The 26,018-nt window shown below is 41.5% G+C and overlaps 1 protein-coding gene across 12 annotated transcripts in view; it reads left to right on the forward strand.

The window, feature by feature from the left end:
- The window catches only part of EZH2 (enhancer of zeste 2 polycomb repressive complex 2 subunit), a 65,968-nt gene extending 40,393 nt beyond the window's left edge, over nucleotides 1-25,575 (forward strand). For 7 of the 12 annotated variants that reach the window (XM_005667760.3, XM_005667763.3, XM_013979861.2 and 4 more), the window contains 16 exons: nucleotides 3,472-3,592; nucleotides 4,215-4,355; nucleotides 5,580-5,682; nucleotides 6,193-6,371; nucleotides 14,369-14,460; nucleotides 15,888-16,128; nucleotides 17,085-17,254; nucleotides 17,619-17,713; nucleotides 18,953-18,993; nucleotides 19,347-19,472; nucleotides 20,166-20,344; nucleotides 22,214-22,309; nucleotides 23,191-23,272; nucleotides 24,154-24,234; nucleotides 24,334-24,418; nucleotides 25,252-25,575. In XM_005667760.3, the coding sequence (XP_005667817.1) occupies nucleotides 3,472-3,592; nucleotides 4,215-4,355; nucleotides 5,580-5,682; nucleotides 6,193-6,371; nucleotides 14,369-14,460; nucleotides 15,888-16,128; nucleotides 17,085-17,254; nucleotides 17,619-17,713; nucleotides 18,953-18,993; nucleotides 19,347-19,472; nucleotides 20,166-20,344; nucleotides 22,214-22,309; nucleotides 23,191-23,272; nucleotides 24,154-24,234; nucleotides 24,334-24,418; nucleotides 25,252-25,312 (1,893 nt within the window). In that variant the 3' untranslated portion in view covers nucleotides 25,313-25,575. 12 annotated transcript variants of the gene reach the window in all.

Raw genomic sequence — 26,018 nt, forward strand, 5'->3', positions numbered from 1 at the left:
CACATCCCCCTACCCCCCAAACTGTCTCCTCTGGAGACCATAAGTTTTTCAATGTCTGTGAGTCAGCATCTGTTCTGCAAGGAAGTTCAGTCTGTCCTTTTTTCAGATTCTACATGTCAGTGAAAGCATTTGATGTTGGTGTCTCATTGTATGGCTGACTTCACTTAGCATGATAATTTCTAGGTCCATCCATGTTGCTAAAAATGCTGGTATTTCATTCCTTTTAATGGCTGTGTAATATTCCATTATGTATATGTACCACATATTCTTGATCCACTCCTCTGTCGATGGATATATAGGTTTTTTGCATGTCTTGGCTATTGCAAATAGTGCTGCAATGAACACTGGAGTACATGTGTCTTCACAAGTTGTGGTTTTCTCTGGATAGATGCCCAGGAGTGGGATTGCTGGATCAAATGGTAGTTCTGTGTTTAGTTTTCTGAGGAATCTCCATACTGCTTTCCACAGTGGTTATACCAATTTACAATCCCACCCAACAATGTACTAGTGTTCCTTTTTCTCCACACCCTCTCCAGCACTTATTGTTTATAGACTTTTGGATGATGGCCATTCTGGCTGGTGTAAGGTGGTGTCTCATAGTGGTTTTGATTGCATTTCTCTAATAATGAGTGATGTTGAACAACTTTTTGTGTGTTTTTTGGCCATCTGTATGTCTTCTTTGGAGAACTGTCTGTTTAGATCTTCTGCCCATTTTTGGATAGGGTTGTTTTTTAACCTTTTTTAAAATTGAAGTGTAGTTAATTTACACTGTTGAGTTAGTTTCAGCTGTACAGCAAAGTGATTCAGTGACACACACACACACACACACACACACACACACACACACGTTCCTTTTCAGATTCTGATAGGTTATTACAAGATACTGAGCACAGTTCCCTGTGCTATACAGTAGGTCCTTGTTTATCTCTTGTATATATAGTACCGTGTATATGTTAATCCCAAACTCCTAATTTATTCTCCCCCCCCCCAGAGTTGTCAGTAAATATTTATGAATTATCCATGGGTTTTGCTGGTGACAAAATTAGGCAGATTATCTTTATTATGGCTAGGATATGTTTTGAGGAGCACAGGTTATAGTGATACAGTTAGAAAGACAAAATACAAAATAACCATTTGATTGTCATTTGATTTTGGTTTGTGTGGGAAATAACTTTCCTAGTTTAAATGGGATCAGTGCAAGTGAGATGTGATGACAGTGAGACTCATTAGTTGGATAGGAGCTTGAGTCTGAATAGGGCAACATATTAACCCCTGAATTTTCGTTTTATACCCCAGATGTACTTTTTGTCCCAGTTTTCCTTTTCCTTGTTTGTCTGAGGTACTGTTATCTTTATGTACTTTGCAGGTGTCCTAAATTTGATATGTAGGGCTTATTTGCAAATTTTCCCTTTTCTCGAACCCTTTTCTGCTTGCTCCTACTTGACAATTCCCTCTGTGTCTCATGGCCCTTCCTCAGTATCCCCTCCTCCCATAGATTGCAGGCCAGCTGTGGGCACCTCATGCTTTAAATAGTTGCCATGTCCTCCTGTCTTAGCCAGTCCATTCTGTCTATCAGAATTATCTTTCTAAAATTCTGTTTTTAACCAATTCCCCGTTTAAAGGCCTCTTAAGACTCAGATCTATCCTTGTTTTAAATTAATCTCCTTATTTAGATACAGACTTGAGAAACTTGTCTTTATCTATAATTATCTATAATGTCTTTTTAGTTCTTCATTGAAAATTCTCTCACCCAATGAACGTCAGCTTGCTGTCCCTGGTCTTCTTAAATACTGTGTTCTCTCTGAACTTTTCTATGATTGGCTCTTCTTTGCTAAGCTATTACCCTCTTTCTTCCCTGTTGTCTTCCAAACCTTGATATAAACTCATCTGTCATCTTTATTATATTACCACTAGCAGTTGTGATATTAATCTTGTTTATCTTAGTATTGAAATATTTTGTTGCTGTGGATTGTTTTATGAATAGGAGTAAATTCTTTTGACATAAACTTTATTTATTTATTTGCTTTTTAGGGCCACGCCTGTGGCATGTGGAAGTTTCCAGGCTAGGGGTCTAATCTGAGCTGTGTCTGAAACCTATACCATAGCTCACAGCAATGCTAGATCTTTAACTCACTGAGCAAGACCAGGGATCAAACCTGCAAACTCATGGATACTAGTCAGATTTGTTTCTGCTGAGCCACAACAGGAACTCCCTGACATAAACTCTAATGGACCATCAATACTTGGTTTTACATTTCTAGAATTTTATTATATTAAATGATTCTTATGAATAAGATCGTCAAGTGAAGTTTGGAGATCCTTACTTAATGTTAGCTTTTTTTTCTTTTTAAAAAAATTATTATTTTTGTCTTTTTACGGCTGCACCTGCGACATATGGACATTTCCAGGCCAGGAGTCGAGTCGGAGCCGCATCTGCGATCTACACCACAGCTCACGGCAATGCCAGATCCTTAACTCATTGAGTGAGGCCAGGGATCAAACCCATGTCCTCATGGATCCTACTCGAGTTCATTAACCCCTGAGCCACGATGGGAACTCCTAGAATTATTATTACTTTTATGGCCGCATCCACGCATATGGAAGTTCCCCGGCCAGGGATTGAATCCAAGCTGCATCTGTGCTTATGCCACATCTGCAGCAATGCCAGATCCCTTAAACCAATGTGCCAAGCAGGGGATTGAACCCAGGCCTCCGCAGGGACTTGGAGGGACTCGGATTCTTAACCCACTGCACCATAGTGGGAACTCCTTTTTTTTTTTTTTTTTTCTTTTTTTGTATGGTTATTTTTAGTTGATTTAGTTATGTTTCATTGATCCTAAGACAATTTTTTTTTTTTTTTGGCTTTTTTAGGGCCATATCTGTGGCATATGGAAGTTTCCAGGCTAGGGGTCAAATTGGAGCTGCAGCTGCCAGCCGCAGCCACAGCAGTGCCAGATCCCAGCCATGTTTGTGACCTCCACCACAGCTCACGGCAACGCTGGATCTTTAACCCACTGAGGCCAGGGATCGAACCCGCATCCTCATGGATATTTGTTGGGTTCTTAATTCCCTGAGCCACAATGGGAACTCCAGAGACACTTTTAAATAAAAATGTATCTAAGAATTGATGATGGGTCATATTGTAATTTGCAGCATTTTTTCATTTCTTAGAGGTACATAAAATAATGATTGTAATGATTGATGACATACTACATTAGGTAATACAATATTTTTTCTTAAAACTTTTTCACCTGTAAACAGTTTGTTTTCTCAGATATGCTTATTGATGAGGGGGGGCCTTTCATTTGTAGCTTTTAAAGTTTGTTGTCTATTTTTAGCTCTGAAGTACTGGGTACAGACATCTACTTATGAAAAAATGTTATTGTATTTTAGTTATATTACATTTTCCCTTAAAAATTTTTTGATACTTAAGATAAGCCTGCTGTTTAAATCTATTTTTTTTACTTTTAGGTAGAAGATGAAACTGTTTTACATAACATTCCTTATATGGGGGATGAAGTTTTAGACCAGGATGGGACTTTTATTGAAGAACTAATTAAAAACTATGATGGGAAAGTACATGGGGATAGAGGTGAGTATTGTGTTTATTCCCTTGGAAAAGGGGTCAAAGAATTGATATTTTGATTTTTTGGGGGAAATGTAGTTATGAAAAAGATTTTTTTTAATATTAAAATTGCTGGACTGTCCTGGGTTTGCCAGCCTAAGATTCCTTAGCAATAAAATTAATTAGGAATAGGGCTTTGTTTATGTGACATGCTCAAAAATACCTTCCTGACTAGGCACCTTGCAGGACCTGAAATTCTGCTAATAGAGTCACAGCTTCTGTAATTTAACTGAAGAACCCTGTTAAAGTGCCTGGCAGGAGGGTCAGATGTGTAACCTCCTCATCCGTTACCATCATGAGCAAATAGACAGCAAGGTCTGTCAAGATACATTGTTTGGAGAAAAAAGGCCATAGTTAGGTTCTAGAGAAATAGGCTGTTGTAGCAGGCTCTGAAAACTTGTGAAAATGAAAAGTGTTGTTAAATTCTACTTCTTACTTTGCCTCAATGCAGTCCTGAAAATGATCTTGCCCCTACACTTTAATATTAATGTTATAGTGCTAATTGGTAGGCTCCAGCTGTTTCTACCAAAGTAGAAAAGGAACATGAAAACCCTTGTATATTTCTGATACTTGACCTGATGAATTTCAGAATGTGGGTTTATAAATGATGAAATTTTTGTGGAGCTGGTGAATGCTCTTGGTCAATACAATGACGATGATGATGACGATGATGGAGATGATCCTGATGAAAGAGAAGAAAAGCAGAAAGATCTAGAGGAGAACCGAGAAGGTACGTCTATCTGTTAGGTTTGTGTGCAGCCATTAGAGCATTTTTCAAAAACCGTGGAACACAGATAAACCTTCCGTCCTTTTTTTAAAATTTTTTTGGTTAAATATCACCTCAGTGGTAGGATAATCAAAATTAGGATATTTTTTGTAGCATTTAATCCTGCACTTCTACATCCTTATTTCCCTTGGCTAGCGAAAGGACATAGGAGTTGTGGGTTTCCCTGGACAGTCATCATAATCATTATATATGCAATGTATTGATCATTTGATGATGTACAAGTAGTATGCTCATCACTACTTGTATGCATAGATCTTTTTGATCTTCAAATGTTCCACTAGGTGGATTTTGTCTCATCTACTTTGTGGCTGAGGAGATGGTTTGAGTAAGGTGAAGTAACTTATTTAAGATCATAGGATCGGAAGAAACAGGACCCAGAAAACTGTAATGAGAACCAGCTTTAGCTGACCTCAGAGCACCTGCTTTAAACCCCTACACTAGTTATGGTTTATCAGAAAAATAGAAGATTCCAACTTCTATTATCCAATAATTAGTGGAGGCTTGACAAAACTCATTTAAAACAGCACAGAAGGATTTGGGGAAGAACTGAAATTCCGGAGTTCTGTTTTGGCACAGTGCAAACAAATCAGACTAGGAACCATGAGGTTGAGGATTCAATCCCTGGCCTCACTCAGTGGGTTAAGGATTCAGCTTTGCCGTCAGCTGTGGTGTAGGTCACAGAGGCGGCTTGGATCCCGAGTTGCTGTGGCTGTGGTGTAGGCTGGCAGCTGCAGCTCCGATTGGACCCCTAGCCTGGAAACCATATGCCTCGGGTGCGGCCCTAAAAAGCAAAAAAAAAAAAAAGAACTGCAATTCCACAGAAGCATAGAATTTTTGTAATAGCACCTTAGTGATCATCTAGTTCATCTCCTTCATTTTACAGGTTAGAAACAGACCCAGGTGGGTCATGGAATCAGTTAGTGGCAAAGCTGGGATTAGAACCTATGTTTTCTGCCTCCCAGTGCACTTAAAACTTTCCATGTTTGATTTTGAATTTTTGTGTGACCTGCCATACAAAGCATTCCAGGTACTTGTAAAATGTATTGGAAATAAGTGAAACAGAATTGATAATTTCTTGGAAAATCAGCCTTGTTAAGTGTGGAGAAAATGAAAGACTGAAAGCTTGTTCACTTTGATTCTTTCTTTCTTTCACATTTTCCTGTTTAGATAAAGAGACTCGCCCACCTCGGAAATTTCCTTCTGATAAAATTTTTGAAGCTATTTCCTCAATGTTTCCAGATAAGGGCACAGCAGAAGAGCTGAAGGAAAAGTAAGATTTGTTCTTTTGACGTGATCTTGCCTTGTATGGCATGTAACTCACCACTTTGGTTTATTAGGACTGGAGCTAATGTAGCTGATGAGCCCCTGCTTCATGTGTTACAGAGCCTGCAAGGCACCTGAGCCAATGCGTATGTATCTCTGGTACCCAGTACTGTACTCTGGCTGTAGATAGAATGAATATATACACATGCACACATACACAGTTTACATGAGGATGTGTAAAAGGAGATTTCTCTGGACACGTGTAGAAATTTTAGTTGCAGTTTATTTCATTTTAATGAATATAGTGACAGATCTGGATCACATCATGAATTTGTTTCTTGATATACCACGCATATTTAATTGGCTCTTTATCTAAAGATTGTTGTAGGCAAGACCTTTTTTTCTGTTTTAGTCAAGATAAACATCAAAAATAATACACAGGACCTTGTTGAAACTATATTTTCAAAAACCTAATTCCTATTTCACCTTCACCTCCATTTTTCTTGGTTGATGTTAGGTACAAAGAACTCACCGAGCAGCAGCTTCCAGGCGCACTTCCTCCTGAATGTACCCCAAACATAGATGGACCAAATGCCAAGTCTGTTCAGAGGGAGCAGAGCTTGCATTCATTTCATACACTTTTCTGTAGGCGATGTTTTAAATATGACTGCTTCCTACATCGTAAGTTCAGTTATTGTACGTTTTCATTTTCTATCTTTGCTGTAGAATTTTGTCTTAAAGCTACTTGGAAATTGTTGTCATTTATTACCACTAGAATTTGTCATTGAGTCTTGTGTTTAAGATTGAAAAAAATGGTAGGCTTAGAGTATTGTTATTTTTTAATTTGTTACTTGAGGGTCGCTCTGAAGTCTTACATGTGTTGAGTTTTGTTTACTATCTCCCACTAGTAATACAAGTCAGGGATTTTTCCATGAGTGTTAATAACTAAGCGGCTGTTTTATAATAAAACTTACTTTCAGCTATTGACAGCCCAGAGCAACATTGCCAATATTGATGAACCAATTTTACTGAATAAGAAATTGGCTAAAAAGTTGTTTATATATAATCTTATCTATTTAATGTTTAATCTTTTTTTTTTTTCCTTTTTTTGGTCCTCCGAATAAGTTACTTAAAAAACAAAACAAAACAAAACAAAAAAACTTTTGGAGTTCCCGTCGTGGCTCAGTGGTTAACGAATCTGACGAGGAACCATGAGGTTGCGAGTTCGATCCCTGGCCTTGCTCAGTGGGTTAAGGATCCGGTGTTGCCATGAGCTGTGGTGTATGTTGCAGACGCAGGTCAGATCCCACGTTGCTGTGGCTGTGGCGTAGGCCGGCGGCTGCATCTCCGATTGGGACCCCCAGCCTGGGAACCTCCATGTGCCGTGGGAGCGGCTCTAGAAAAGGCAAAAAGACCACAAAAAAAAAAAAAACCAAAAAAAAAAAACAAAACAAAACAAAAAAAAACTTGCATTTGAATACAGGTAAAACTTAAAATGTTCTTAATGAAATTTAAGTATGGCACAAAATGATTTTACTTTCTTTTTCTGACATTGCTAGGGAATGAGTTTTCTTGGTAAATTTTCCAAGTAATTGGAACTTAAGTACAGTTTAAAAAGTACCCGAGCTACTTTTGAGGCATGTATTTTGGAAATGTATTTCCTATCTCCTAGTTCCTCAGCAGTTTACTTAAGTAGGTTAGCTTTTTCCCTATTAGCTTTTTGTGTGACCATCTGTAGCATAGCAGTTTTGTCCCCTGTTCTAAATGGGTTCATGTTGCTTTGCATTTTTGAGTTCCTGTGCTCACCTTTTACAGTTTTTTCCCTCATAATCTAGTGGTAGCGCTTAATGTTAATTAGCCTGCCCAGGCAGCTATATCTTGCCTCGTTTTGCATTTTTGCTCTACTTATATTTGTTGTAGCACATGATTTGTTATGTGATGTATTCCTTGGTCTGGAAATTGTAATGTAAATGTGTGTGTGTGGGGGGGGGGACGTATTGATGGTTTAGTTATCTTAAATGAGAAAAACCTGAAGTAGACTTTCAGAATTATTCTCTCCCCCATGTGGTTGCTGCTGTTAAGGACATTGCTGATCTACTTTAAATTGAGATATGGTACTTTCACTAATCTATTGAAGTCAGCCATTTGTTACCCCAGCCATTGTAGGGCTATCAAGTATCTTACTTGGGTGTGGCAGCATTGTCTTCACACCACCCACAGAACAGTTGTCTTGAATTGCATTTAATTCCCTTTTACACATGATCATTTTATAAAGTAATGTCCAGTTCTTATTTAAGAATATTACAAATTGCATTCAGATGTCAACTATAGCAAGAAAGTTTGCTGGGAGCTCTTCTTGGAGTCAAAGAAATGGTCCTTAGAGTTTCCTGTTTATAGATGTAGCATTTGATGGATCTTTGTTGTACAGATGAACCAGGGCAGGAGATACTGCCCTTGAATGCTATTGCAAGAGTTATTTGTGCTTTTCCAATTTGAATGGTTTTGACGAACTTTGAACCTGCTCATCGTCTCAGTATTCAGGCTGGGGAGAGGAGTGGGTGCCCACCTCCCTTTGTTCTTCTAGAGCCAGGCTCTTTGTAATATAGCCTTAATAAAGTCCATAGATATTTCATGGCTTTACACTGATTTTGACAAAATATCACACACTATATATTTTTCTTAGGTAAAATAAGTCATTAAATAAATTATTAAACCTGTTAAATATAGCACTTTATGCTTTTTGCTTTTTGTGTAATGGGTATAATACAAGCTGTCATGAGGATTAAACTAATTCCTTACTATGTACGAAATACTTAAAATAGCACTTGCTTGTGTTTAGCTATTATTTAAAGAAATCATCATTCACATGATTTTCAAGAAAATATTAAAATGTGTCCGGGAGTTCTTGCTATGGCACAGCAGGTTAAGGATCCAGCCTTGTCTCTGTGGTGGTGTGGGTTTGGTCCCAGGCCTGGCACAGTGGGTTAATGATCCAGCATTGCTGCAGCTGTGGCGTAGGTCACACCTGCGGGTTGGATTTGATCCCTGGCCCAGGGAACTCCATATGCTGCAGGTACAGTTGGGCGGGGGGGCACAGAATGAGGCATCCAGTGTGTCTCCCTGCCCTTCTGTTCTGTCCTCACTCCCCTGTAGGTAAACCTCTTATGCTCTTAGTTCTTCTGTATCTTTCTCTCTCTTTTTTTTTTTCCTGGCAAATACATTCTTTTAGCAACCACCATATACAAATGGTGCCATACTATTCAGGCTTTTTCCCTTTTGGACTTAATATTGTAGGTATTATTATTGCGTAGTCTCCTGTTGTAGGAGGCCCTATAACTTAATGAGCCCATCCCCCAAAGGTCAACCTTCAGATTGTTTAAAGCCTTTTGCTATAGAAATGCTACAGTGGGCAGGAGTCCCTGTCGTGGTGCAGTGGTTAACGAATCTGACTAGGAACCATGAGGTTGTAGGTTCAGTCCCTGGCCTTGCTCAGTGGGTTAAGGATCCAGTGTTGCCATGAGCTGTGGTGTAGGTCGCAGACACGGCTCGGATCCCGAGTTGCTGTGGCTCTGGCTTGGGCCGGCAGCTACAGCTCCGATCGGACCCCTAGCCTGGGAACCTCTATGTGCCATGGGAGTGGCCCTAGAAAAGGTAAAAAGACCAAAAAAAAGAAAAAAGAAAAAAGAAAGGAAAGGCTACAGTGAATAATTTTTATTTATTTATTTATTTTTGCCACAGCGCATGGAAGTTCTTGGGCCAGGGATTGAATCCAAACCACAGCTGTGACCTATGCCATAGCTGCAGCAACACTGGATCCTTAACCCATTGTTCCAGGCCAGGGATTGAACCCGCACTTCAGCAGCTACCTGAGCTGCTACAGAGATAATGCTGGATCCTTAACCAGCTTTGCCACAGTGGGAACTCTTAAGAGTGAATAACCCTCCTTGGACCTGTGTGTCCTTTCCCACAAGTGCAAGTGACCTGGTCCACTCTGCATAGGTATTGCCAGATGACCTGCCATGTGGGATCTGTCAGAGTAAAGAACTACCAGCAAAGTAAGCCTGTTTCCCAGAGGCCAACCAATAGATTGTGTTAAAAACTAATCTTGATTTTATTGACTGAATCACTGAAATGATTTTAGCATGATTTAATTTGCATTTTTTCTTCCTATATGTTTAAGAGGTTCGTATTTTACTTTCTCTGGATTATTTTTATCTTTCTGGCTTGTTGGTCTTTTTGATGTCTTGAAGCTTTTTGTATAGTCAGGAAATTAGGTTTTTGTGATGAGTTGCAATTTTTTTTTTTTTTCCTAGTTTGCTATTTGGTAAAAATCCCATAAGCAAAGCTAAAAAGGCCTTTTAAAAGTCGAATTTATCAGTTGCCTTTCCCTACTCCAGGATTTTTAAGGGTGTTGCACTTTTTTTCTAGTACTATTCAGATCTCATTTTTTTAAAACATCTAACTCTTTGATTAATTTGGAATTTATTTCTGTTAGAATGGTGGATCCAGCTCCTTCTCCCCATATCCAGGGCTGCTTGTTTCCTCTCCATTTATCAAGTCCTTTTTGGGCTCCCCAGCGCTGCTGCCTCTGTCCCTGTCACCATGTGTGCTGGGGTCTGTTTCTGGTCTTCAGGCTCCATTCCTTGAGTCTGTCTGTCCAGGGACTTCGTTCAGAGATCTGGCCATTCATTTCTCTATGCAAATTTTAGAATCAGTTCGTTTGAATAAAAAAGGTCTAGGAGTTCCTGTCATGGCTCAGCAGTAACAACCTGACTAGAATCCATGAGAACTTGGGTTCAATCCCTGGCCTTACTCGATGGGTTAAGGATACAGCGTTGGCATGAGCTGTGGTGTAGGTTGCAGACGTGGCTCGGATCTGGTGTTGCTGTGGCTGTGGCGTAGACTGGCAGCTACAGCTACAGCTCCGGTTCAGCCCCTAGCCTGGGAACCTCCATATGCCAAGGGTGCAACCCTAAAAAGCCAAAAAAAAAAAAAAAAAAAAAAAAGTCTAGGTCGTATGTTTGTTAGAATCCCATTAAATTTTCAAATTGTCTAAGGAGAAATTGACATTTTATTGTAAGGCCTGCAGTTCTTCTGTGGTGCATCGGGTTAAGGATCTGATGTTGTCACTGAAGCGACTTGGAGTTTGGGTTCCATCCCTTGATCTGGGAATTTTCACGTGCTGTGAGTGCGGCCAGAAGAAAAAGTAAAATAAAGTACGGCTTATGTGTGCCTGTCTGATACTCTCAGGTTTTCTTCTCGTAGCTCTCGTACACTCTTTGATAAGGTTAAATGTGTTGGGTTTTTCCTATATATTGCTACCTTACGGAGTTGTCCTTGTTTATAGTAGTTTCTCAGATTCTTTTCCAGCTGTAATTAAACTATCTGCAGTTATGGATGTTTCTGCCTTCTTTCTACCCTTTAGCTTCCTCCTGTCTAATTGTATCTTCAGTGCCATGTTGAATAGTAGTGCTGCTAGAGATGCACTTCCTGTTGCTGCTGGATCAGTTTTGGAAATTACCTATTTCATTCAGGTTTTGAAATTTATTTATGTAAAGTTGATCTGTGTGTTCTAATAATTCTTTTATTTTTTATTTCTGTGATCATTCTTCTATATTGCCTTTATCCTTTTTTCTTGAGATTAAAAACTGGTTTGTGTATTTTATTTTAAAAATCTGTTTTGTGTTTTTTTTCCCCTCAGAATCAGCTACTATATTAATTACTGCAATTCTTCTGTTCTTGAGTCTGGTGTTGGTGTTGTTTTCATTCTTTCCTCTTTTTGGGGGGATATATGTATTTAGCATAAAGAGTTGTACCTAGAGCACTGTTTCAGCTTCTCTTTTAGGTTCTGATATTTGGTATTATTACTAATTTTTTAAAAGAAATTTTAGGGAATGTTTTATATTTCCTCTAATTCCTTTTTTTTTTTTTTTTTTTTAAGCCCACACCCTCGGCACATGGAGGTTCCCCATGCTAGGGGTCAAATCAGAACTGTAGCTGCTAGCCTACAGCACAGCCACAGCAACTCGGGATCCGGGCCACATCTGCAATCTGCACCACCGCCGGATCCTTAACCTGCTGATCGAGGCCAGGGATCGAATCTGCATCCTCATGGATGCTAGTCAGATCCATTAACCACTCTCTGAGCCACAACGGGAACTCCTATAATTTATGTCTTTTGCCTTTGCTTGAAAACTTTTAGGTAAGATTTTTTTCACCAAGATTTTATAGATTGCTTTTGAAATTTAAAACAAAATAAAGACCCTCAATTGGAGTTCTCATTGTGGCTCAGTGGTCACGAACCCATATTCTCTTCTTTATGTAAAATTTTAAAGTATCTTGCTTTAATTTTCCGTCTAATAATTTTCTGAATCAGGAAATTTTATATGATCTTTTTTCCCCTGGTATTATACTTAGTTTGAAATGTATTTCATAACTTATTTTAAATACTAGTATCCTAAGATACCTATTTAAAAAGATTATGTTCAGTATTCTGGAAATCTAAAAAAGTCCAGACATTTCTAGAATAGGGAATTCTTTAATTTTTAAAAATTTTTTATGGCTGCACTCTTAGCATATAGAAGTTGCCAGTCCAGGGATTGAACCCTGAGGCACCCCGCTACATGAGGCCAGGGATCAAACCCGTGGCTGCAGAGGGAATTCTTTATACACTTAAGTTTACCTGAAGAATTGACGTTTGAAATTCTGCTGTGGAAAATGTAGTTATAAGAATAGTTCTCAAAAAAAATAAAATAAAATAAAGGAGTTCCTGTTGTGGCGCAGTGGTTAACGAATCCGACTAGGAACCATGAGGTTGCGGGTTCGATCCCTGCCCTTGTTCAGTGGGTTAACGATCCGGTGATGCCATGAACTGTGGTGTAGGTTGCAGACGGGGCTTGGATCCTGTGTTGCTGTGGTGTAGGCTGGCAGCTACAGCTCCGATTCAACCCCTAGCCTGGGAACCTCCATATGCCTCAGGAGCGGCCCAAGAAATGGCAAAAAGACAAAAAAAAAAAATTGTTCTCTTTTCTCTAGATAAATGCAGTGTGAAAGTAAGAACGATGCTTTAAAATTTTTAAAGTACTTTTGATTATTATTAGTATGTTAGTTTTTCCTTTATGGCCTGAAGTTTTTCTTTTCTTACCTTGGAGACTGTGTAATTGTGGCTTATGACAAGGACACTGTCACCTAGTTCTGACGTAGAAACAGCTGTCTCAAGACCAGCAGAGGCTTCTGTCCTCATTCGTGTATGTGTATGTACAGATACTTGCATGTCTTCTGCAGTGAATTGGGGGAAAAATATCAATCTGTAGGTATAGTATGTATTAGAGGAGAAATGCAAACCAAAAGCAAGTTTTACCAGAAATGTGTTGGTCAGTTATGTGCTTCTCGTTCCTGACAGTCTTCTTTTTGGATGGATGTGACCTTAATTCTGTATTTAGGGGTCCTCACCTGTGCAAGATATCATCCAGGGCTAAATTAGCCAGATGGTATCAGGCTCTGTTCTGGGAAAAACCAACTCACCTACTTGAAACAGAATCTGAACTTTGAATTTCTACTTTTATTTATTTTTTAATTTTTTTTGTCTTTTTGCCTTTTCTAGGGCCGCACCCATGACATATGGAGGTTCCCAGGCTAGGGGTCTAATCGGAGCTGTAGTTGCCAGCCTACACCAGAGCCACAGCAACACAGGATCTGAGCCCCATCTGTGACGTACACCACAGCTCATGGCAACACTGGATCCTTAACCCACTGAGCAAGGCCAGGGATTGAACCTGCAACCTCATGGTTCCTAGTCAGATCCATTTCTGCTTCGCCACAATGGGAACTCCTGAATTTCTACTTTTAAAACTTTTTTTTTTTTTTCCTTCTTCTTTCCCTCATCACTCTGTATTCATTTCCCATTTAAGTTCTATGGATAAAAGTATGGCTTTTTACAAGTATTTTAAAAATGATTTGTTTCATGAATCTGTCACTTGTTTTTTCCCAGTTAATTTTTATCTTCTGTAATTCTGAATAGGGCATTTCTAGTATTTGCCTTTGTGCACTGGAAGCAGCTTTCCCAAGTTGTCACTGCTATGCTAGCACTCTTCATCAGTATGGCCGTGTACCATAGTTTGAATCTCTGTTATATCATCTGGGAATTTTCAGTTTCAAACACTTTATGTTTCTAAAACGTGTTTCATGTGACCACCATATTTCCCTGCAGAGGGAAGCTGACTGCAGGCTCCCCCTGGGTTCTTGAATTGTGTGCAGTTCAAAGCAGCTGAACTGTAGTCTTCTGAGGCTGACCTCATTATCTTTGAAAATTGGTTTTTTTAACAAGTGGTGTCCCGTTCTTCTCCCCTATTTGACCAGCTAATTTCTTAATTCTTTATAAATTAAGAAATTATAAATGTCAGAATTCTTTCGGTAAAAAGAGGAAATCTGATTTCTGCGTAGAGGATATATCAGTTGTTTCTGTGGCGACATTAAAGACCTAAATAAATGTTTATAATTAGGCTCAGGTGTTCTTGGGGCACTTAGAGAATACATTGCGATGATTCAATAAATAGCTTGAAGGAGGAGTTCCATAATATAAACCACCTGTTAGCAAAAATATAATATATTAATTGACTTTTTCCTTTGGAACTGGGGAAATGAAAAAGTAAATATTTTATAGTTATATTTGGATATTTATGTTTATTTTGCAGCTTTTCATGCAACACCCAATACTTACAAGCGGAAGAACACGGAAACGGCTCTGGACAACAAACCTTGTGGCCCACAGTGTTACCAGCACTTGGTAAGCATGTGCAGTGAGGTTCCACAGGGTGTTTGAGAAGTCTTAACTTTGAACTTGGGCGAGGTCTGTAAAGTCAGTGGTAACCTTGTTGTTCCCATAATTTTATTGGCCATATATTAGGCAAAGATTTCTTACCCATATTTCTTTGTAGCTCTTATGTACTGCACATCCCAGTCCTTCATTAATCTTGGATTATTCTTTATCTGTGTTAATCTCTTCAATGCATGGAGGTCTTTAGGATCCAGGACTCTTGAACCTTCCACAAAGCCCATGAGCGTGGGAAGCACAGATAACCCACTTGCACCCAAAAGCACGGTGACTGTAGCAGTAGTTCCCAAGCCTTTCTCAGAGCTGTAGCCCTTCTTTGAGTTTTAGTCCCACTGTAGTTTGAACTATATTATATATAGATCCCATAGAGGGTTTTTTTTTTTTGTTTTTTTTGTTTTTGTTTTTTTTTAATGATGGAGAAAAGGTAAGGGTTTAGGAAAATAGGAGGTAGAAAAGTTGTCTTTTACCGGTACTATCTTATTTTTACCATTTCCCCTCTTTGAACCAAGCCACTCCTACCTAGGAACTAAATGGGTATATATTGCCTGTTGGATTTTGGACAGAAGATTCATTGAATGGCACCTGCAGAAGGTATCCTATTTTTAAGCAATTTGGTTTTTGTAGAATGAAGTATAGAACTGTTGGCTGCTCTGAAACTTCTCCCTTCTATTGCCACTAAAGAATGGAATTCTGGAGCACTATTTTATAATATTCTTTACAAGACAATTTTATTTGGCTCATCTAAAATGTGTCTGTGGTCTCTGTAATCCATGCTCTCACCATTGTTTTATACTTTCTGAGACTGGATTATAGCACTTCATAATGCAGAATGTAACCCTCACCGCCTTGTTCCTCAAGTTCCTTTCATGTCTTCCTGGGGCTGTGCATCCCTCACAGGGAAAAAAAAGGGGGGGATATTTTACTAGTAAGGCAGAAGGTGACAAAATTGAGCATGTGTGTATGTTTTGTATTCTTTTTGAATACTTTAAATATTACCATAGAAAGGAGTGTGTTAGCTTAAGAGACCCTGAAATAGGAAAACAGATGCACTTAGGTATATGATTCCTCTTAATTCACTTTAAAATAGATTGTATTATATAAAGTATATTTTGTATTTTAACTTATCATCAGTTAGTATAGAACTGTCTTGCCTGATTTTTTACTTCTCTGGCACAAATATTTTGAACCCATATTTACCTTTCTGAAATCTTCAAACCATCAAAAGCAATTTAAAACAATTTTATTTAGATATGTGATGATTTATGAAAACCACATATTGTGATGAATTTGACTAACATGCTTAAGCAGTCCTTTTTTTTCTCCTCCACGAAAATGAGTTGTGGGACTTTACCTTGATGTCTACACTTTTCGCTTTGTAGGAGGGAGCAAAAGAGTTTGCCGCGGCCCTCACTGCGGAGCGGATAAAGACCCCCCCAAAACGCCCAGGAGGCCGCAGGAGAGGGCGGCTCCCCAACAACAGCAGCAGACCCAGCACCCCCACCATCAACGTGCTGGAGTCGAAGGACACGGACAGTGACAGGGAGGCGGGGACCGAGACTGGAGGAGAGAATAATGACAAGGAAGAGGAAGAGAAGAAGGATGAGGCCTCCAGTTCTTCAGGTGGGTCCTGTCTGGTGACTGGGTCTTACTGCCACCTTGAGTTGCATTTTGTGGAGATTAAGGGTGCGGAATGTGCTAATTAGTTTTCAGTTCACTGAGAAATGCAAGACCAGAGCTGGGTAGCTGACCTCTCACTGCTTGTCTTCTGTCCCACACCCACCCTGGCCTGTGCTGGGGGTTGTCTGGGTTTTTTGAAGTTTGATGATGCAGCTTATTTGCACTCTTTGGGTCACTTTCCTTTTCGTAATGAAATGCTGATCGTTCCATTTAATATTCTTGCTTGTGGGTAAGAGAGAGAATTAGAACTACTACCACTGTGTAACTGATTGGATTTTGGTCGTCCTTTCAGTCCTATGAATCATACCATGAATAGTAACAATAAAACCCGACTTGCCTTCATTGTAGAACACAGCCTTCTACGTGTTCCATTTGACGCAGGGATAGCTTCCACCGGGGAAGAGTCTTACTGGTGGTTTTTAGCCTTAGTTTCTTCTTAGATATGATTCACTCCCTGTTTTCTTTCTTTCTTTCTTTCTTTTTTTTTTTTTTAAAGAAACGGGCTTTTTATTTATTTATTTATTTGTCTTTTTGCCATTTCTTGGGCCACTCCCGTGGCATATGGAGGTTCCCAGGCTAGGGGTCGAATCAGAGCTGTAGCTGCCAGCCTACGCCAGAGCCACAGCAACGCGGGATCTGAGCCACGTCTGCGGCCCTACACCACAGCTCACGGCAATGCCAGATCGTTAACCCACTGAGCAAGGGCAGGGATCGAACCCACAACCTCATGGTTCCTAGTCGGATTCGTTAACCACTGCGCCACGACGGGAACTCCCACTCCCTGTTTTCTTAAGCACACCTCAGTTTTACTTCTTAATACAGTTCTCCAACTGCCATTTTTCTCTCTCTTCTTCTCTCCTCTGCCATGTCTTAACCAGTGGTTAATTTCGGTTTTTTAGAAGCAAATTCTCGGTGTCAAACACCAATAAAGATGAAGCCAAACGCTGAGCCACCCGAGAACGTGGAGTGGAGTGGCGCCGAGGCCTCCATGTTCAGGGTCCTCATCGGCACGTACTACGACAACTTCTGTGCCATTGCCAGGTTGATCGGGACCAAAACATGTCGCCAGGTATGCGTGGCTGATAAAAACACTGTCATTAGAGAGTGTCAGATGGAGAAAATGTGGCCACTGTACAAACCTATGAACAGCCGTGGTTATTACTCTTATTCATCTTCTGAAAAGAAGTATATTTTTCTTTTTTTTTCCCACTGAGAGGGAACTGAAAATTATTCTTTCAGCTCTAGATGTTTCAGGTTAGGTGGCGAGGGGTTTTAAAAACCAGGAAGAGTTTACATGTAGCCTCGTGGTTCCCAATCAGAATGTAGTAATTGGAACGGCGTCACCAGAGCAACAGGTAGTTTCTGGTGTGAATGAGCAGACTGGTTGTTTGACCAGATGGTCCTCACGGCCCCATGACTGTGCCTCTTGTCAGGTGTATGAGTTTCGAGTCAAAGAATCCAGTGTCATAGCGCCTGCCCCCACCGAGGATGTGGACACTCCTCCCAGAAAGAAGAAGAGGAAACACCGGTGAGTCAGCAGGCAGGCGCTTGGAGGGCAGTGGCTCTTCCACCTGTCTGTTCGGAAGTAAACTTACATGGCCTCAGAAGTAGACCTGTGGGGGCTTGTTTCCACGGGCGGTTGATGGTGTTTTTCTGTAAGAACACAGCGAACGTAGCAGTAGGTTTGGCGTGTTGTCATAAAAGTGGTGGTTACTGGAGTTCCTGTCATGGCTCAGTGGTTAACAAATCCGACTAGGAACCATGAGGTTGCAGGTTTGATCCCTGGCCTCGCTCAGCAGGGTAAGGATCCGGTGTTGCCCTGAGCTGTGGTGTAGGTCACAGATGCGGCTTGGATCCCGTGTTGCTGTGGCTCTAGCGTAGGCTGGAGGCTACAGCTCCGATTGGACCCCTAGCATGGGAACCTCCACGTGCCATAGGCGTGGCGCTAGAGATGGCAAAAAAAAAAAAAAAAAAGACAAAAAGAAAAAAAAAATCGTGGTTACTGTGCTATATTTTAGTTACAAGGAACCATTTAGAAGCTCCTGCAGTAAAGGCTACAAAAACCATCACGTGAGCATTTGCCTGTGAACTTGGGAGTGCTGAGCCGGTTCTCATTTTCAGAGCCTCAATTTCCATGCGTATGGCATTGACCCTGATACTCTTCACGCCTACCCTGCTGCCACCTGTGTAAGCGAGTGACATGACAGTGAAGGTTTCAGGTTGATTTTCTGTCAGAACAGAAAATCATGGATGGCCTATTTGCTCTGACCACCGTCCCCCCCCCCCCTTTTTTTTTAGAGATAATCACAGTTGCATGTTGAGTAAGGGGAAGTTTACATTATGCTTCAAAAATTGTCTACATGTTCATGTTACATGTTCTTTAATAAATGTGGGGTCTACTTAATTTAGGCTTTAGTAGATGGTTTTGCATTTATTGCTTGGATTCTTTCTAGCTCAGTTGAAATGATCAACGATTCCAGAAATTAGAGGCTTTGGATTGTTGGAGTGTCATCCAACTCGGATAAGCCATGAAGTGGGCACTCCCTGGCTTAAGTGACTGGGCACCTGTCACCTGAGGCTGCAGCCATGAGGCTGTTTCCAAGTCATTCCCAGCCAGGTGGAAGCTGGGTTGTGTGCAGCCCGTCTTCCATAGGGATGAGAGTAGCTGTATTCATGGCACAACCTGACCCTTTAAGTTTCATCTGTTGCACTATGACCACGCACTCTGGTGTCACAAAGGTGATGTTGTTTTCTTCGTATTTTGCAGGTTGTGGGCTGCACACTGCAGAAAGATACAACTGAAAAAGGGTTAGCATCTTTCCATTCCACTTAACTATTAACTTAATGTTTATTTCTTATTTGTCTTAGAATGGTAATTGGATTAGAGTTTGGGGTATTCTGATGTAATTTTTGTACACTAAACCAGTTTAAATGGAGCCTGTCTGTTGGTGAATTTCCAGTCAAAGAACAGCTCTGGAAGTCTGAGATGTGTAAAATGGTGCCCTGGCATTCCTTAGCTCTCGGGGGGCAGGGGTGGCTAAACGGGGTGTGTGAAGGTGTAGTCACGGCAAGAAAGAGGTCATGGGGAGAAAGAGTGTTTGCTGGTTGTGTGTGATCACCTCGCTGCCCCCTGGACTGATGTGGGTGCTGTTTTTGTGTAGATGGCTCCTCCAACCACGTTTACAACTATCAGCCCTGCGACCACCCACGGCAGCCTTGCGACAGTTCGTGCCCTTGTGTGATTGCACAAAATTTTTGTGAAAAGTTTTGTCAGTGCAGTTCAGAGTGTAAGTATGTGTTGATTTGATGTAATTGCATGAGAATTAAATAGGGTATTGGTCAGCACTTTAAAACCAGATCTTCGATAACACAGGGACACAACAGCTCCTGCGTGTTGTTGCCTTTAGGAGTTTGACTTAGGCCACAAGGTGCATGGAGCCTGGGAGAGGCACTGGGCGCGACCAGCCAGCCTCCAGGCTGAGGCACACATGCCGGCAGGTTAGCAAACATGGATTGAAGGAGCTTTTAACTTAAACGAAGACATGATAAAAGTCAGCACAGACTGCAAGGAGAATGTAGAAAAAGCTACCCAGATACTTTTCTGGACACCAGATATTGTCGAGAGCTAAGTCGGTTTAGTCTTCAGAATCATTGATCAGTTGTAATTAGTTAATGAAACTGCACATACAACTTGGATACCAAGGAAGTGCCTAGAGCACTGTCAGAATGGTGGTGAACCACGGATATGATGTGGTCTAGATCCTCCTTCACACTTAATTTATATCAAAGAACTTTCAGTACATACCCCATCAACAGGAAAATGGAGAAGCAGGACCTTAGTGGCCCTTTTCAGTGTGGACAGCTTCAGCTTACCCACCTTGCATTGGCTGGTGGGTTACCTGAGTTACCCTGGGGCTTAGCACAAAACTGTCTGCACCATTACACAAGGGTTTTGTTTGATGAAGAATCTCTCTCCAAAGGTCAGAACCGCTTTCCCGGATGCCGTTGCAAAGCCCAGTGCAACACGAAGCAGTGCCCGTGTTATCTGGCTGTCCGAGAGTGTGACCCTGACCTCTGTCTTACTTGTGGAGCTGCTGACCACTGGGATAGTAAGAATGTGTCCTGCAAGAACTGTAGCATTCAGCGGGGGTCCAAGAAGGTATAGTGTGATCACTTTCGGTTGGCTCTTGAAAGATGTCAATGCCTGGATAGTCTCAGACCATGTGGCTGGGGCAGGAGAGTAAAAGTGATTAGTGAATGGTACAGTTGACAGAAGGAAAATGGTTGATCTTTCTGCAGCATAGTTTGGTATAAGATGAGCCAGTTAAAGGAGTTCCCATTGTGGCTCAGTGGTAACAAACCCAACTAGTATCCGTGAGAATATGGATTCAATCCCTGGCCTTGCTCAGTGGGTTAAGGATCCATTGTTGTTAGCTTAAAACAAATGAATGGTGTTCTCATGGGAATATGGAGACCCATCTTTATCAAACACTATTCAACTTTACTTTTTGCACAGAGTAAAAGATGGAATTTCCCATGGTAGTTTTTGTGGATTTACTTCCTGTTTCTTTAATAAGCTTGAAAATAACACAGCCAGGAATTAAATAACTGAAGCCTAGGAACTGCATGGAGGTGACTTTAACTGTAGCAACCAGAAAGTTTATCACTGAACAAAAGAAACTAACATGTACATACTGGGGAAGCTCAGAGGGTAGATGATGGATTTCTTTTTCAGCTAATTGTTTTTATAATGGCTGACATTTATTGTTTAACAGAGAGCAGGCATTGGTCTAAGTGCTTTGTGTATTCATTAGTCTTCATAACCCCCCAGTTTAGAAATAATCATTAAACCAGAAGTTATAAGGCTTATACAAAAAGCTGGGACTGAAATCCATGCTTTCTGGCCCAGATCCTGCGCTGCTAATGAACTACCCCCACATCCTTAGGTTCTTGAAGCTGGTGTAATGAACTGAAGTCAGACTGCCGTTAGGCCTCCTCTGGGAACTCCGTTCATGGCCGTGGTGTTACCCAGCATTCATAGGGTTTTGCTCTAGGTTCTCCCATCACACCTTTCACCCCAAGAAACCTCATTTCTCCCCCAACCCCATACTTTCTATTGTATGATAAACCTCCCTTCAGCTTGTTCAGAAAGTGGATAACGCTAATGGCAACAGGTCTTTTTAGACAGCTTTTACCTCCTAAAACAGAAAACTTGTGTAACTTTTTACCAACTGGGTTTCATCTGCTTAACAACACTTAGCCCAGTGAGTTTTTGGTCTGGGAAGTTCTAGGGAAACACCCCTGATAGCTGGGTGTAGATTGGGTCAGAACAAGAATGAATTGGGAGCTTGAGGGGATTAGTCATCTTAAAGGTCACAGGAAAGTTAAGGATCCAGGATGAAAAGTTAGTGTATGTTTGCAAATGAATCACCCTCCCTGTAAAATTGACAGTGATGACCATCTTGTGTTGGCTAAGAACAGAATGCTGGCCAAGGAGATCACACCACCTCGTGGTAGTTCCCGTGCTGCCTTGAGCTGGAAGGAGACCCCCATCCCCAAGGGCAAAGTACCCTGGAAAGAAGGGCAGAACTTTGGCAGGAAGAGGAGCTAGTGAAGAGCCAGGAGGTCCCACGGGATGGGACCGGACCCCCACTGGCTGGTGACAGGGGTTCCCTGGGGAGGTGTGGGGGAGCAGGCATCCCTATGGTGGGAACGCATCAAGTGAAGTCCAGCAAGTCCAGGGCTTAAGGCAGGACAGGGAAGCAAAGTGCATCACTGGACACCTCAGGCAAGGATGCAGTCGGAGGGACCAACACAGGTAACATCATTTCTATAAGAGAGGGACACTTGTGCTCTGTACCTGATTTACAGAAAACCAAAATGGGTTTTACAATTTGTTGGCCCCTTTGATAACATGCAGGCAGCTGACAGCCTCCATCTGTGGTTGAATTACCCTGGTTTCATCCGTAGTTTGATTTGTCCACCTTCACTCTGCTATGATTACATAATTGTGTTTATTATTCTCTAGCATTTACTGCTGGCACCATCTGATGTGGCAGGCTGGGGGATTTTCATCAAAGATCCTGTACAGAAAAATGAATTCATCTCGGAATACTGTGGGGAGGTAAGGCAGACAGTAGGGTGGCTGTGACCACAGGTGTCCATGTGTATTGTCTATAACCACTTTGTTTTGGATTGACTTTCATTGAGCAAGTCCATTGGGTTTGATTAGAAATGAGTTAAAGGACGTCCCATTGTGGCTCAGCAGTAATAAACCTGACTAGTATCCATGAGGGTGCAGGTTTGATCCCTGGCCTCACTTGGTAGGTTAAGCATCAGGCATTGCTGTGAGCAGTGGTGTAGGTTGCAGATGCAGCTCGGCTCTGGTGTGGCTGTGGTGTAGACTGGCAACTGCAGCTCCAATTTGACCTTGGAACTTACATATGCCACACATGTGGCCCTAAAAAGCAAAAAAAAAAAAAAAAGAAAATTTTTTTAAAAAGAAATGAATTAAAAATGTCTTTTCAGTTTCGACTTGGAGGTTTGCTTTCCTTGGAAGCAAGACCATTTCAATCCTTGTCACATACAACTTTTATCACCTGAGGATGAGGAAGAGCATATGAGCTGTAGGATTTAGTCTGTTCTACTTAACCCACAGCCTAATTCCTGAGGACCTGGAAATGATGCTGTTATTAGTCATCTGCTGTTATTAGTTGTAGGGTTTGGGTGGTTTCCAGCTTGAATTTTGTATTGAGTACAAAGACTCAATCACGTTCTCCAAGGGTAATTACTTTTAGACTTGGAAATATTTCTAAGTCACGGTCCCTAAAGTATCACCCTTCACCCTTCTCTGGCACAGTGGTGTGCAGACTGGACAGGAGACTCTGACCACAGTGACCCTCCGCTGCACAACTGCAGGCCCCGAGCGCTTGACAGGCTCTGGTGCATTTTCCTCATAGGCTGCCCTGACCCAAAACAGCTTCAACCCTGTGTCTTTCTTTTTAGATAATTTCTCAAGATGAAGCAGACAGAAGAGGGAAAGTGTATGATAAATACATGTGCAGCTTTCTCTTCAACTTGAACAATGGTATGTTTACGAGTTAGAAGGTGTTTGGTTCCTGGGTCGCACTTGCTGACCTTCCAGTGGCTGAAGAGTCAGAAATGACATCAGAGGCTCCTCTTGTCAATGGTGTGTGTATTTGGAAGGAGCCCTGGCCCAGGCTGGACACCCGGTTGGACAAGTATAACTTATGTCTCTTAGTGGTGGAGGGTTCCGTGGGCAGAGTTGGCTTGGCACACATCCTCCAGGTAGAGCCTCCGACCTGGGGAGGGCATGGAGCACCGACTTCTGAAGAGTCTCTGCCACTCCCCGGGTGTTCTCAGGACTGCAAGGATAGGGAGCTGTGTTTGCAGATGGTGATTGTAGGTGAAAAACATAGTGGATCGTCAGTGGCTGGTGGGCGTCTGAGGAGGGTGCTGAGGTGCCTGACACCTTGGGACAAGGTGCTATATGCTCCTTCATGAATAAATGCCACAAATAGTATAATAAGCAAAATTAATGTAATTTTTTTTGTCTTTTTAGGGCTGCACCTGCAGCATATGGAAGTTCCATGCTAGGGGTCGAATTGGAGCCAAGGCAGTTGGCCTGCACCACAGCTCACAGCAATGCTGGCTCCTTAACTTAACTGGATACCTTGGGTTTGTAACCCACTGAGCCACAGCGGGAACTCCAAAATTAATATAATTTTAAATATGGTATGTTTTGCTCAGCAATATGTATTCTGAGAATAGCACTTTCAAATGTCCCTTCATACTCAATCAAGTTGGTTGATTTATTTGCTTTTGAAAGCAAACCCTGAACTAGGGTTTATTAAATAAAAAGTTTTATTTCCAGAATCACAGTTACCTTGTGTTTATTGATCTGTAACTGAAATAATTTATTGAATTGTGCTTATATTTTCTCTGTAGATTTTGTGGTGGATGCAACCCGCAAGGGTAACAAAATTCGTTTTGCAAATCACTCAGTAAATCCAAACTGCTATGCAAAAGGTAGGTGCTCTGGGGGGAATTTCTGAGGGTTGATGGTGACTCGGGTAGTTGAAGGCAGACATTCCTGCTCCCCTCACTGACACAGCTGTCTCTTTCTAGTGATGATGGTTAATGGCGATCACAGGATAGGGATTTTTGCCAAGAGAGCCATCCAGACTGGCGAGGAGCTGTTTTTTGATTACAGGTTGGTACATTTCTTCAGTCACCAAGGGCGTTTTCTCCCTGGATTTGGAGCTGTGGACAAAGGCCAGCTCCTGGCTGGCTCTTCTGTCACCGGACACCTGGTCACTATTAGATTATGCCATCTTGGTAATGCAGTTTCCATTATACAAGTAATGCTTATTTTTAAAGTGTAATAAAAGGAATGCAGAAAGCTCTGTTTTTACCGTTTGGGTCCCTTCTATGGGAAGAGCTGCACCAGTTGTCCAGGTGTCCAACACAGGGGCCCTGGAGGTGGTGGTGGTACTACCACTGCGCATCCAGCTGGCAGCTTATACCATCAGCTCTGGGGGAGAAACTGACAAGCTCTTAAATGTGGTCAGAGGAAAAAAGCCCATGGCTGAAGGTACATCCATCCAGAAGCTAGTTTTTTCAAGTGCTGACTTGTCTTAACCTAGGACCCCTCTAGCCAGTTGCAGTGGCAAATTGCAGCATAGTTGAAGGCGAGACGAAACCAAGGCTTTAGCAGGAGGTCACCTAAGCCACTTTGCTCTGAGCAGAAGCAGCTGGTGGACTTTCCTTTGGGTGACCTATAGTGCAGTGGAGGCACAAAGGGTGGCTGGGGAGAGAGCTTGGGGGGAAGGGTTGTACTATCAGTTTGGTCCCGTCCAGAGCTCAGCCACTTTGCAACTGAAAATAGTCCCACCACAGAGCTGTATGCATCGCCTTCTTTGAAGGTGCCTTTCTGCACACAGCTCGGTACTGGGATGTGCTTTTCTTTGTGGCAGCTCAGCAAGCTCGGCTATGGTGGATCTAAACCCTGGCTGAGGGTGCTCACCCCTTTTTGTGCTGTTTCAGATACAGCCAGGCTGATGCGCTGAAGTACGTGGGCATCGAAAGAGAAATGGAGATCCCTTGACGTCCGCTACCTCTTCCCCTCCTCTCTGGAACAGCTGCCTTAGCTTCAGGAACCTCGAGTACTGTGGGCAATTTAGGAAAAGAAAATGCAGTTTGAAACTCTCAATTTGCAAAGTACTGTAATAATAATTTATAGTCATGAGTTTAAAAATCAACTTTTTATTGCCTTCTCACCAGCTGCAAAAGTGTTTTGTACCAGTGAATTTTTGCAATAATGCAGTGTGGTACATTTTTCAACTTGGAATAAACAATACTTGAACTTCTTGTTGTCTCGTCTGTCACACAAGCTTCACCAGTGGATCTTAGAAAAAGGCTGAGTCTAATAAAAAAGCATTTAGTAGTAATCCTGTGACTCGATTTAACGTTGTCTGTGAGGCAAGTTAATACCAATTATAGCATATATACTTACAGCTTATTAGACTTGTGAATATATTACCATGTACATGTTACAGTTGAATATGGAAAAGATGCCCCTAAGTGACTCACTGCTCACATCTGAGACCAGGGAGTGTGTCCCTGGCTGAGTATCTTCTAAGCCTTGTTTTCTGTATAAAATGACAGTTGGACAAGGTGATTTCTGAGAACCTAGCTCTAAATTCCATTAGTCTGGATCCCATCCTTCAGAAATTGGTGAGTGTAACCAGTTTTTCTTTTGTGCCCATGGAATACAGAAGTTCAAAGGCCAGGGATCGAACCTGTGCTGTAGC

Source organism: Sus scrofa, chromosome 9 (assembly GCF_000003025.6).
Source record: "Sus scrofa isolate TJ Tabasco breed Duroc chromosome 9, Sscrofa11.1, whole genome shotgun sequence".
NCBI classification, from domain to species: domain Eukaryota; kingdom Metazoa; phylum Chordata; class Mammalia; order Artiodactyla; family Suidae; genus Sus; species Sus scrofa.